Here is a 13,817-nt window from a genome sequence, read left to right on the forward strand (position 1 = left end):
TTACAAATTATCACTGTAAATTAATTTCTCAGAGCAAGAGAAAAAAAAGTAAAATACATTAAATTAAAATATTATATATATAAACTATATATGCTTGCCAAGTGCTTGCCAAAGGGCCTTGTCCACTCTTTAAACCAAAAAGAATTTTTTGGATTCATAGAATCTGATTTAAACTTCTGATTGGTAAACTTAACATGAGAAAGACAACAGAAATATAAATGGGAAAAGGGATGGAAACAGAGACAGAAAAGTAAAACAGAACAAAAAAGGGGAGTCATAAGGAACTAGTTCTTACTTCTAGCACCACAGTTCCTTACCGAGGAGCTCTCAGCAAGGAACTCCTGCTGGAGCAGATCAGAAGTGGCCAGACACCACTGTGGAATCACAGCAGCTGTGACATGAGACTCTACAGAGAGCAAGGTGAGGCTGAGCAGCACACGACTTCCAGCCCAGTGGAATCTTCCCAAACAATGCAGCCTTTTGCTTCAGCAAGGTGTGACTGTACTGGGAAACTAGCGTGTAAGTTGAAAATCACACAATCACTCTTAACATTTAGTGAGGCTCAAAAGCATACGAAGCTTTTTACCTGTCAGGTGTTTTACCATCAATTAATTCCACTATTAATTCCTAGTTTGTGTTACATCTGATAAGCAGGGGCTGTTTGTTACTAAAGGACTATGTCAGAATTTCTCAAACCTCTCTGGTCACTTCAGAAGTTTCCTCATTACATTTAGGGTAGATCCTCTGTACCCCGTCCCAAAATGGTTCCAGTGGTTTATATAATTAAAGAGCTGATACAATTTGATTCGTTTCTCAAATCCTGGAGCTTTGGGTATTTTACTGTGATAGGCAGAAAAAAAGCAGCTGCTAAACCCACCAAACATTCCAGCAATGGCCAGTTCAAATTCTGAATGGCCATAGAAGGAGGCAGGGTCAAAGATAATTGGCCCAGAGTCGTCTTCAGCCACATTTCCTGCCCACAGGTCCCCGTGCAGGAGAGCAGGAACAATTTCCACATCACAGAACATTTCAGGAATCTTTGGCTGAAAATGTATGAACAAACACATAATGATTAAAGATTTTTTAAAGAAAACTTTAAATAAAAGTGCTGCAGTACATAAGAGATTAAGCTGGTGAAATGCTGCTTGTTTTCAGTCCTCATGGAGCGCTTTTGAAGCTGATGGTTACAACCATAAATCTAAACTGTAAGCCAATAATAAATGTTCTTGATTGTTCTTAAGTGACTTGCTAAGCTCTGTGAACTCACAGTCTAGTACCAGCATCTAGTATGAACATACTGCTTCTAGACATGAATAGTCACAAGAAATATAAAATAAATTTAATTTCCATTAAAAGGTTTCAGAGGCACAAAGGTCAGGAGTAAATCTCTGTACCAATTAACCAGAATCAAGGAACAAGGTTGTGCTGTGAGGCTTGCAGAGGAGCACAGTCCAGCATGGAGCAGGAGCTGAACCACAGCCTCGGCTGTGAGCCTGGGCCCACTAAATTACCTGCTCTGTAACACCAAGGCCTCAGATAGCATCTACAGCCTTATTATTAGCTGTATTCTGACAGTGAACGTCACTGCTGAATTACAGGTTTGTTTTCATTATCTATAAAAAAAAATGAAAGAGCAGTGTGAATTCTTTTCAGCTGACAGTGTTGTTGGACCAGCTGTGAAGCTCGTCCAGTTGCTGTTCATTAAAAGCTATCTAAAAACTTCTTAAAAAATACCTGTAAAATTCCACTGATAGACATTTTCTAACATTCTAAAAACCAGATTTAAAACATGGTTCGTACTTTTAGCTGTGACCAAAGTTCTCTGGCTTCTCTGTCTCCATAATCTTTTTCAATCAAATCCAGCTGAGCTTGGAGTCGGTGACGAATAAAGAAAGAAGGCCAATCACTCTGCCATTCATTCACCTAGATAATGATACAGAGGTTTGTAATAATTTTAACATATACATGGTATTAATAATACAGAGATATCAAGTGAAAATATTCGACGCTGACACGATGGCCTAGACAACACTAGTATGACCTAGGTGCAATGTTCTTAGACATTCCCTTGATTGTTCTTTTGGGAGCGATGATCTCTTCCATGCTTAGGTGGGGCTGTTTTTAAACACGAGATTCTGGCTATTTTCATTCATTCAGATTTTCTTGATGTGTTTTAGAGGGAAAGTCTCATAAGATCATTTCAGCTGTTGAATGTTATATTCCAAAATGTGGAAATGCACAAATACTCATTCATTTTTACCAGGTAATGTGTTTCTAATGTGGTGAAAAGTTGTACTTAGCAAAAAGTTTGAGATATTGAAAGTTCATTCAGTTCAACAGCAGAATGAAATTCTGCCATGTGTAGAGACTGATAAAAGCAGTAGGGTTTGCCATTTGAGATCCATATAGCCAGGATTTAGAAAAAAACCAAAACCAAGACATGGCGTGTGAAGGGATACCTATTTTATTAATTATCACTAAGGTAAAGAACCACCACAACTTCAAATTCTTATTCGACCCACTGTGTCTGCTTGCTCCCTGCATTGTAGCAAGCCACACACTGAGCAGCCACCGTGGTCCCTTCCCTGTCACATCAGAACAAAATTGTGAAAGCAAAACTGCGGTCAGAAAACTGCAGGCCAAAGAAAGAAGCTTCTGTGTAAGAAGTTTATTGAACTGAATGAGCACACATTGGTGTTTTCAGGCACGGAACGTACCTGCGGAATGTAACCACAGCAAGTGGCCTTATGGAATCCAAACTTATCCACATACTGAGACTCAGAGCGAGCTGCCCCTTTACCTAAGAAACAAATATCAGGAGTTTTGACAGCCTTGCATAGTACAGTCTGCAAACACAGAACTCAGTTTCAGAGAATAGGTACACAACATAATTTTAAGCAATAAGTTACACTTATTTCATGGTCACAACCCTTTTTTAAGATGGAAAGAACTCTCATAAACTTGCAGATACTGGCTGGAAATGGAGGCACAATTAGTCAAAGTTAGTGACTTTTTTTTGGACAATAGAGTTAAACATTCAGGAGCAGAGTCCAGATACCAGATTCACAATCTGCTGTTCTGATCCTTTAACATGTTATCATTAAACATGGCTTAATTTTGATTAATAGATTATTTGTGACCTGCCAATCATCTGGCCTTCACTCAAAAATAAGGGATTATAATATGTCCACCACTAAGAGCTGAACCTGGTCCATCCCTGACGCCATGGGAAAGACACTGATAAATAACTCTAAAAGCATCATTATTTGTAGGGCATCCGTTTTTCATTTATGCCTTAATGCACTTTCCCAAGAACGATGGAAAGTGTTTTCTTTGAAGTCAATAGAAACTGCATCGTGGTCTTACACTGCTGGATTCCAATGGTCTTCACTGAGCAGCAACTGTTGTGTATTTTGCTACATATTCAAGTTGTTAAATGTAATCCCCAACATCTCTAAAGAGGAACTCATTTATGTGTTTACTAACTGGCACCATATTCTGGAATGAGGTAATTGCCTAAACCAACAATAAACAAAACAGTGTCCATAAGATCAAGAACATTTAGAGTTGGATGGTACATGAGGCTGAAAGGTTTAACTGACACTGAAAAAGGCAACTAGTCCAGATTTTCAGTTTGACAGTAGGAAATGTTGAAAACTTATAAAATATTAACACTGTTTCTTACTAAATTTCAATATTCGTATAATTTATACAACAAAGTATATTTAAAAATGAATAGTAAAAACCAAATTAATTTATTTTTGTTGAGGTTAAAACAACAAGCTTAAAAATTCCAACCATATCTGTAGCTCCTGTGTGTATAATGTACATTTGGGAAGTGTGGCATAGGGACAGAAGGGACATCTCATAAAACCAGGTCCCAGTAGTGATTTCAATGATCATTAAAATTATAATGCAATATGGCACCACAGCCAAACGAATTATTTCACTTCTGGTTTAGTACATGATACCAATTACCAATTGTGTTTTCCTCCTTTCTCAATTTCTCTCCAAGTTTCTGGTTATAAAGATGAAGATCTGCTATCTGCTCTCCAAGCTTTGAAGAGTATCTGTAGGATTAAAAAACAAAATGAAACTGAAACAAGACGAATGAATGAAATATTACAGGGGAAAAAACTCAATTAAATATGACCAAGTGTATCTTTGGCAAATAAACCTTAATCAACTTCACAAGTACATAGCAGGGAGCAAATGACTAGACAACAACTCTGAAGAAACAGGTTGTAACAGATAATAAAATGAACTTAAGCCAATGCTCTAGCAAGAAAGGTAAACAGAACACAGGGTTGTATCAACAGGAGCACAGTACAGGAGGATCAGCTCCACATAACCAAGCAGAGACCTTCAATATCAGCTGGACTAAGACTAAGAATGGTAAGGCTGAAAAGATGCCATAAGCAAGGATTGAGCTGAGGTTGCTTGCTGCAGAATACAGGTGACTAGAAAACAGTTAAAATCTTGCACAGATATCTGAACAGGAGCTGCAAGGAAACTAATTTTTCCTCTGTGCTCAGAATGAGTAGAAAATAAAGGGTTTAAAATTGTAACCAAGACTGAGGTTAGACATTAGAAAATCTTTTTTAGGAACAACAGGATGGATTGGAATGGGCTGTGTGGCTAGGCTGTGGAACTGCCATTATTCTCCCAATAAAAAATAAAAAAGTTGGACAAACTATGGCCAGAAGAGCCACAGGCATTACTACGTCCTCATAGAGGCCCAGAACAAAGCAGTTAACTCCTAACAGCCAATGTTCAGGAGCCTGGGACACTTGGATTTCATGTTCAGGCTGGCTAAGACAAAATGGAATTTCATGTTATCTATCCATTTAATTCTTCCTCACCCTAGTGCCTTTGACTTTGTTGACTGACTTCAATCATACTTGAAGATTTTACTCAAAGAAGTAGAAGTTTCACAGACACAAGAATCCTTTAAGTTTAAAGAATGTTGATAACCTGGGAAAAGAAACCAAAATAAAAAAAAAATCTCATGATGGAAAGATTGGCTAAACTCGGCTATTACCACATTCACTTTGGTAGAGTCTCAGTGCATGTGGAGCAGCATAAAAAGCTCTAGGCTAGCAACAGCACTGCAGGCAGAGGGAAGGGAAGAGCAAACTATGGGGAAGGAGTGTACTCACACATATACACACTTATATTTTTAATATGTACACATACACAAACATGGATTGTGACAGATGGAAGGTCTGAGAGAATAGACAGGTTCTTGTCATGAAGTTTTCTGACTGACTGTAAGATACAAGAAAATATTCCCCAAAAGATAGTAAAAAGATAAAGAGATGTACAGACATACTTGCTGAGGTGCTTCATCTTTAGGTACTCCATGACAAACATTGCTCCTCCTCCAGGTAGGTCAATCACTTTAATAGGCTGAGGCACTTTCACAATATTGGTTTTCTGAATAGCTTCCAAACTTGCCATTTCCCCTTCAAACATTTTTCTAGCCTGTCAAGGAATAAGAATATCCTTGGGCTAAACTATGGACGTCTACAACAACTGTTTTGGAATAAACAGCCTGGTTTAAAAAGTTATGAGGAGTTAATTCATCCTGATAAAAGAATGTAGCTGCGGGAAGATTTCAGTTCACACAGGGAGACTTGAGTACCTTAATTCTAACTTTTTTTTTTTTCCCCCAAATTCATTCCAGGCTAGTAGAATATGTCCCATTTCACCATGACTTTCAAGGCTTATGGAGATACCAAGCTTCTCGGGCATAACAGTGTCTCTGAGGGTAACACCCAAGACCTCACCTTCAAAACCACAGGTGACCACTACTATATGAAGTGGTAAAGGACTGAACCCTTGAACTGTTTCTCCTTTCCACTCAGGCCAACAGCCACCAGATGGAAACGACACTACAGATATTAAGCCTGTACTCTGTGTTTTTGAAGTAAAGATACTGTTCACAGAAGCTTTAGGATGGTTTTCATATTGATAAAGCAGTTTTCTGATGCACTGTGATGTTACAAGAAAGCCACCGAGTATTCATTTAGCTATAGAAAAGTCAAGAGCTTGGCCTTAAAAATTGCAAGGATCTTACTGCTAGAGATACAAAAAAAACAGTGGGGAGGTTTGAAACCTGTAGCTTTAAAAATAATACACAAGTTTAGCACTGGCATAGTTTCCTCCCTTCCACTATTCAATCCTCCCAGCTGAAACATGAAAGGGAAGGCATAGATGCAAATTCAGCTTTAGGCTTTTCCAGACTCCAAGTGCTACAGTAACAGCTCTGTACCTACTCTCCTCCTTACTTATTGCTATGTCAATTCCTGCTCTTGATTATCACATTGCACGACACCCTGTTTTGCATTAACCAAACCTACTCCGTTAGTACTTGTTAGAAAATAGACTACAGCTTTTAAAAGAAAACTGAAAGGAAAACTGGAACAATAGAATCAGTCTGAAAATGCAGAACTCTAAATTATTATCAGGTGCTTTCAAAATAAAGAGCTCTCTACATGCAATAATACCAGTAGTTAAATATCTGCTAGTATTAACCTGAGATTTATGGTTGATTTTAACAAACACTCGCCCACTGTCTGTTTCATAACCTTGTCCTTGGCTAATGTATCCTCCTCCGGAGCTTCCAAATGCCTTCAGAACAGAAGTTTTCAATTCTGCTTTCAGGATTTTCTCCATGGTAATTTCCAGGCTGTCGCAGCAGCTTTCTGCTAATCCACTGCAAAACAAGATTAAAGGTTTGGGTCCTTCTTTCACTGTCACTCTGCTATGAGGTAGAAAGGGCCACCCACCAAACAAAAAAAATAGCAGAAAAACAAAAAGGCAAATCCAGGGCTAACGTTTCAAAACGCTTTGTTTCCCTTGGAAAATATATAGTTATGCATGAAAAATAAAAATCTTTAGAAATATTTGCTAGAATAAAACTGAGAGGTGTGTCCTGGGTCCTCTGTCAGCTGTGCCGAGAGCTGCTGGTATTTGTAGTTCGGACCCGTTTTTCTGTTTTAAGCTCCGCGATCACGTTGTCATTTTTAAACCCATCACTAGAGGGAGTCTGAACGCAGCAGTCCGAAACGAGCAGGCGGGTTCTGTTGGGGTTACTTCCGAGACAAACCCCAAAGCTTCAGGCTGTAAGGATGCAGTTAAATCATGCGGCTGGCCACACGCCACCCACCAGAAACACGTGGTAAGGTTGGTGGGTTTTTCTCTCTGCTTGTCGTTGCTTTGTGTGGACTAGAATTCTGTTGTCCTCACTGAGATCTTTAGAACACTTTCCCTTCTTGAGACATAATTCAATCTCTTCTAAGAGTCAAAAGATTCTTATTGCCTGAAAGTGCCCTCAAGTCAATGAGACAGTAAGGTGCTCAGGGATGAACATTATCAAGTGAAAATTCATAGTAAAAACATCAAGTTGGTAATAAAAAAATTTAGGATGCAGTTCCTATATTCTCCAGTTATAACATGATCTTTAGGACATGGTTTCACCTTTTGATGTCCTCTCACAGCCTAACACACAGAAGATCCTTTGGGCACTGCTGAATTTAATCACTTCATGCTTGCAAATTGCACTGACACCCCCAGGTATGAAGTGTTAAACCTTTATAACATGTTATCCTAAGGCAGACCTACAGTATGTGTTTGAATAGTGTCCATATAAAGATATGTATTTGGTTAGGTGGCAATGACCAGCTCCTAGCACGTTACAAGGCTGCAGTTCTTGTTCTCACTTGGAGCAGCAGTGCCCAGCATCTCCTCAGGGAACTTTGGATTCTCAACTGCTGCACTCTGCTTTCATGCATTTCTCTCTTTTCACTACTATTTGTTTGCATTGGCTCATATAAGCTCTTTGGGTTTGACAGAGAAAGGAATGCTCACGAGACATACTGGCTTTGCTGCTGTTGGCTTTTCACTGTGTTCACAAATGATTCCAGTCCTACATGAAGGGAAAAATACTGAGAAATGACTTGAACTACAGCAAACAAGTAATTTGTCAGAACATAGCTCCTCACAGTACCCAGAGCAGCTGGAACATAGCAGACCTCAAAGGGACAAACTGGCTAAGGAGGAACTTTTCTAACATCCAGCTTTATTTTAACAGGAGGCCTCTTATGGAATGAGAGCACAAGGAAAAGCACAGCTTATGACCTAGAATCAGAAACAGTGATGCAAGGACAGAACAGCAGTCAAAGCCAGCAAGCAGCGACGTTTGAGGTTACATATCTTGGCTGGACATTTGCATTGTATGTGTAAAGTAACTGGCGACTGCTTTGGCAATCCTTCTATGAAGTCCACCACGTCACTGACATAGTAACTGTAAAATGGAATATTCACAAAATAGCTACAGAAAGTAATGCTAGGGAGAGGTAGAGAAGTCAGCAATTACTGTAGGAGTCTTGAGTAGTTTTTCCATACACTCTCATGGAGCACTTGTGACTAGCAAGCGAGCCCCAGCTGCTAAAGCAAACAGCTAAGCCTGGACCAAGTACAGCTTTGAGCGTTCAGCACGTCCTTTAAGTGACAGCAAACCAGTGCCCATGCACTAAGAGCAACCTGGCTATGGCTGTGGATCTTGGACAGTTTGAAGCACTTAGTATGGCTCACATGACTGTTCTACAGACAGCGAAAATGCCAAGCAATTTGAATTTCAGGAACTATGAAGCCTTGAAGAGTACCCTAATATTAGAAGAATGGTCTCTAACTGCTGGAAGAAAGGAATCGTACCTTAGGCTGCAGTGGGGCTCCTGGGAAAGGAATAAAGTTGTCTGACAACAAAACAAATGACAGTGAGCAAGCACACTTATTTCTGTGGAGCGAAAGATAACCTCATTCTTGCTTCTATGGACCTATTAAGGAGAAGAAAACAAAAAACAACACACCAACACAACACCAAAAGCCCCCCCAAAAAAATGGATTTTCAAATACAATATTGTTACTGAACTCCAAATTTTTGCAGTCTAGTATGCCATGGACTTCTGTCTTACAATTTCCAGTGAAAATGCCAATGGTTACTGACTGCAACACCTCTTTCAGCATTCTGATTTTTGTTTTGTTAAACCAGAAACAGAACTATGTTAGTCCAAATATCCTGCATCACTTACACAGTAGCCAAGAGAGGAAAACCTTCTGTTTTCTTCCATGCTGGATCAATATTTAGCTAGTAATGCTCAGGTGAAAGGCCTGGTTTCCTAACATTTTTGTTCACGTTGTTTCCAGTCAAGCAACATTAAACAATATCATTTCACACAGTGGAATGGAACAATATATACTAACCATTACCCAAAAAAATCCCAAATTATAACACTAAGACAACTCAAAAGCATCCCAGACAGGCTCAAAGGAAGAGAGTGCTGGAGACTGCCCACACCAGCGAAACCTCCTACCACCAGCCCTGCAGCAGCACGGCCGGACCGCACAGGAAACAGGGATTCATCAGCGAGCCATCGGGAGATGGTGAGGAACTACAGAGGACTGCTTCTGTGGGTGCTGTTGGTTTGGGACCTGACCTCAGGCTTATGCTTGTAGTGGAGTTTGTGACTGCTTCGTTTCCCAGTGCTTTCCTTATTGTTTTGCTCACAACGGCTTCCAATACGGTTGTTTTCAAAGACTGTCCAGAAGACAGAGACACCACTGCACACCAATAAAAGAAAATGATTGTTTACTTCTCCTTTGGGAGTAACAGCATCTAAAGGCTCACAGGAAAACAAAGCAGCTATATAAAACAGCGTAAGCCGAGAGCAAGGAAAGACTTTCCATCAGAAAAAACTCCCTCCCTCCCTTTGACAGAAGTTAGAGTTTCTCAGTAAAGAACTATCCAAGGACAAATAACTGAGAGCTCCTTTAATCCTATAGCTCTGATCTTCAGCAGAAGTGCACAGGCTGCAGCTCTATATACAATATCAACCATGTCTTGAGAGATTTCAGGGAATTTTTTGATACTTCACTGAAAAATGTGTTGTAAAGTAATATTAAACTACTTTTCAAAGAAAAATTATAATGCTATTGTGACTCTGGTGTGGCTTCGTTACCAGAAATCCATTTCCCCCTTAAATCTCTTGTTACAACCTACAGGACAACCTAAAGAAAAACCAATTCCCACCTGCTTTTACTTATAGATTAGCTTTAAGCTATGAAATAAAGAGACAAGGAAAAACAAAGGCATGCCTGGAACACATGATGCAACGAAAAGATCAAAGAGGAGAATGCTAAGAGCAGTTGCGGAACTACAGAATACATAAGAAAAAAAAAATTGCCTTCTAGAACTGCAGCAATTTCTCCTTAAAGGCCTACCAGCAGCTTGCCTTCAGAAGAGATTTCATTGCTTTTGCCATCCCCTTCATTGCTTTTGCCATCCCCCAATTCAACTGCTGTCTACAAGGACTCAGAACCAAGGGATCCATGGTACAGTAGAGCTTGCTGTGACATTCCATTTGTATTCCTCTCTACACCATTTCCACTTTTAATTGTAGCACAAAATAACTTCAAAAAAGTGAGCACAACATCCCTTAAACGAAAACTCTAAATTTTGTCTAGTTACATAACTTGCATACAGCATTTTTCACTCAATCACAAAAATAGTTTGATTCAGTTCTATTAGGGAAAGGTGATCTTTGAAGACTTACCATGTATCACTCAAGTCTATGACTGACAGAAAATCCACCTTCACTTTTCACCTTCTAACGATAAAAAGTATTTAGTATTTTAGCAAAACGAATATGCTGATTGTTGAAGATCTGTAGACAGAATGACCTTATTAAATAATCTCTAGATTTATTATGAAGGCAGATGGAAATAAAGTTAAGGGATCTAACTAGATTGACTGCTGGCTAAAATTCTACAGCATTTCTTCAGTCAGCTGCACTAAGTAGTGTTAAATTTGGGTGAGCAGGACCAGGATACGGGCATGGACGTAACATCTCATCAACATCCAAGCAGTTGGCATAATACATAAAGTTTGAAAGCACAGATATCATCAAATGATACTACAACTGAACACCACAGAAATTTTGTGATAGTGACACCCTGCTCCAGATTAAAATCCATCACCATGTTCCCATCAACATCTCTGATGACTATAATGATCTAAAAATCTAGGGACCTTTAACAGGTGAAAGCAAGTAGTTCCCCAAGAATGAACACAAGCTGTAAGGTTTTAATTCAGAAAACAGAGACAACAATTAAATGGAAAACTTTTTATTTAAGCAATGCGGCAAAGGTAAAAGCTATTCTACCAAGCAAGGCTTTAAAACTTTTTGTAGCAAAAGTTAAAGAGCCAGTGAGAATAGTAGAATTAAGGAGAAAGTTATATCAAGAGACAGTCTTCTCTAAACTTGCTTCCAATTTGTATAAATAGTTGCAAACCTAGCAACTAAAAACCCCTCAATCTGCCACTATCCACTGAAAAACATTACTTTAAAATAAAGTAATTCCCAAACACTCAAGGTGCAGGTTAGGAATCATGCATCCCTCTCACCTACCTGGTACGCTTGAACTGAAATATCATTACTGACCTATATAAAAAAAAAAAAAATTACAACTTTAGTATTACCACCTTGCAGGTACAAGAAACAGCTACTCTGCAAAGCTGTCCTCAAAGAACTTCTGCCAGTGCTGTGGAGCTGCCGCTCTGTGAGCTCTAACTTCCTTTGGCTTCACATCTCTTACCCCAAGAGCTACAAAGAGCACTCAGCTGGGGCTGGAGAACATTAGCTTATGGCACAGGCAGTCTGAACTACAGAAGATGTATGGCGACCAGACAGTGTTATCCTGGGGCAATGACAACAGTCACAAAGTCTATCTTCTGATTGTATTAGTGAGAGAGCACATCTCCACAGGACGTGTGCACGTATAGTGTCTTACCCAAAAAAATCTGTACGAATGCACAGTATTGGGCAAAAGCATAATTCAGAAAAAAAAGAAAGTGCTAGCTCTGGTCAAAAAAAGTTGCAGTAGTTAAGAGGCCACTGGCAGGCAAGCACAGAGTAGCCTACAAGAACGTCATGAGGTGCCAGAAAAAATTACAAGCTTTTTCACTCAGCTTTGTAACAGAACAGGAAGCAGTCTCAGTCTCTATCCAATACAATCACATCAGCATAATGAATAGCAAGCCCAAATCATTTTCCATAGTTCCCATTATACAGTTTTTCTTGTTGACTTTCAAAATATTTTATTAACATTGTTCTCATGCATGTGACTGGACATGAAGAGCTGGAAGAATTCTATCAAAGGGGGGGTGGGAACAGCAAAAAGCAATTAGCAACTTTTTTTAGCCATCTCCTCAGTAACTGAGGAAAGCAATTTTCCATTCTGCAAACTCTTCTCTAACGTTTGACATTAGGGTGCAAACACAAACCCTGGCATTCCTCTACTCTGGAGCACAACTGGTCCCTAAGAGAACTTCTTCCAAATCATTCATGCTTTAGTGCTTGGTCTGGGTTACTTTGCCAAGTCTCAAGCATACAAGGCTTTCTTGACACCAACAGATCTTTTGTGCAACTGAATAAACTCCTTCCTTAGCTATTTCCCTCGTAAGGTTATTCCCATCTATCATGAAAAGAGAGGACTGTGTTACACTTGGTATTCAACAGGACTCACTGATTCTAGGTCTTCAGCAGCGCAACAAGGTCAAGGATCTAGTAGCTTTTTTTTAACATTACTACCACTGTAGTTGCACTGTCAAGTACGGGGGTTTCCAAGCAAGACAGGAAGAAGTCACTTTGTAAGGTTTCTCATAATGTTTAGAGAAGACCCTCTGTACCCTGTACCGAAATGGTTCCAATGGTTCATGTAGTGAAAAAGCTGATAAAGCTTCAGGCGTTTCTCAAACCCTGCAGCTTTAGGAATTTTACTGTGATAAGCAGAGTAAAAAGAACTGCTGAAGCCACCGAACATCCCAGCTATGGCAAGCTCATACTCTGAATGGCCGTAGAATGAAGCCGGATCGAAGATAATTGGACCAGAATCATCCTCAGCTACATTTCCTCCCCAGAGATCTCCATGCAGGAGAGCAGGAACAATTTCCATGTCACAGAACAAACTGGGTATCTTTAGCTGCAGGAGAGAAAAAGCAAGATGTCATAAATAACACATTTTAAAATGAACTGTTGTAGAGTTTTAGCTGCATACATGCACAGCATGAATTGACACTTCATCAAAGGCAGTTAAAAAAACACTAACTCAAAACCGTGCAGGACCTAGTCTACAGATGTGGAGAAAAACAGGAGGATTTCTATTTTTCATTAAAGCCAGCAGCTGAAGAATAGTCATCCAAATGTTTTTTAGCAAGAAAATAAAGCATTTAAAATTGCATTCGGTGCTGCAATATCGACAAGCTTTAATAACAACAATCACCTACTTCATCATTAGAAGGCTCAGGGATCTCTCACCCATCTTGAAGGGATTTCTACACAACAGTACTCACACAGCTAATACTGCAGCCACTTAATCAGATACAAACTGCTGGTGAATAGATGATGTGCAAAGCAGTACTGCTTATGTACATTTCTCATCATGAACATGTTACAGGGAGCGAGAAACGTGATCTCGAGCTAGCATTTCCCAAACAGTAAGGCAAAGTGCCACGTGGCACACATTCACTTTGGGACATTAGCATCGGGCAATTTGGCAGAAGCCATCATACCTTAGAAAAAAGGGCATTTTAATCCCTCCCAGCTGCTCTCTTGCCAACAGAACCTGGCACACACAAGCAAATGGGAACTTTCTTTTATGGAAAGAAAATCTAAACAATTGAAATGCCTACCTATGACTATAACAAGATCGGTAATTATGGCAGGAGGACTTGAAGAAGGCCTTGGAAGATATTG

General features: G+C 39.5%; 1 protein-coding gene across 1 annotated transcript; it reads right to left on the reverse strand.

The window, feature by feature from the left end:
* Positions 1-623: 623 nt before the first annotated feature.
* Positions 624-6,786, reverse strand: FN3K (fructosamine 3 kinase). Its single transcript, XM_008936839.1, has 6 exons — positions 6,538-6,786; positions 5,333-5,484; positions 3,979-4,070; positions 2,718-2,800; positions 1,801-1,923; positions 624-1,043 (listed from the first exon to the last, which is right to left on the reverse strand). The coding sequence occupies exons 1-6, from the start codon at positions 6,676-6,678 to the stop codon at positions 705-707; spliced, it is 930 nt and encodes a 309-aa protein (XP_008935087.1). The 5' UTR covers positions 6,679-6,786; the 3' UTR covers positions 624-704.
* Between the last annotated feature and the right edge of the window lie 7,031 nt (positions 6,787-13,817).

This window comes from Merops nubicus, unplaced genomic scaffold, assembly GCF_000691845.1.
Source record: "Merops nubicus isolate BGI_N331 unplaced genomic scaffold, ASM69184v1 Scaffold52833, whole genome shotgun sequence".
NCBI lineage: Eukaryota > Metazoa > Chordata > Aves > Coraciiformes > Meropidae > Merops > Merops nubicus.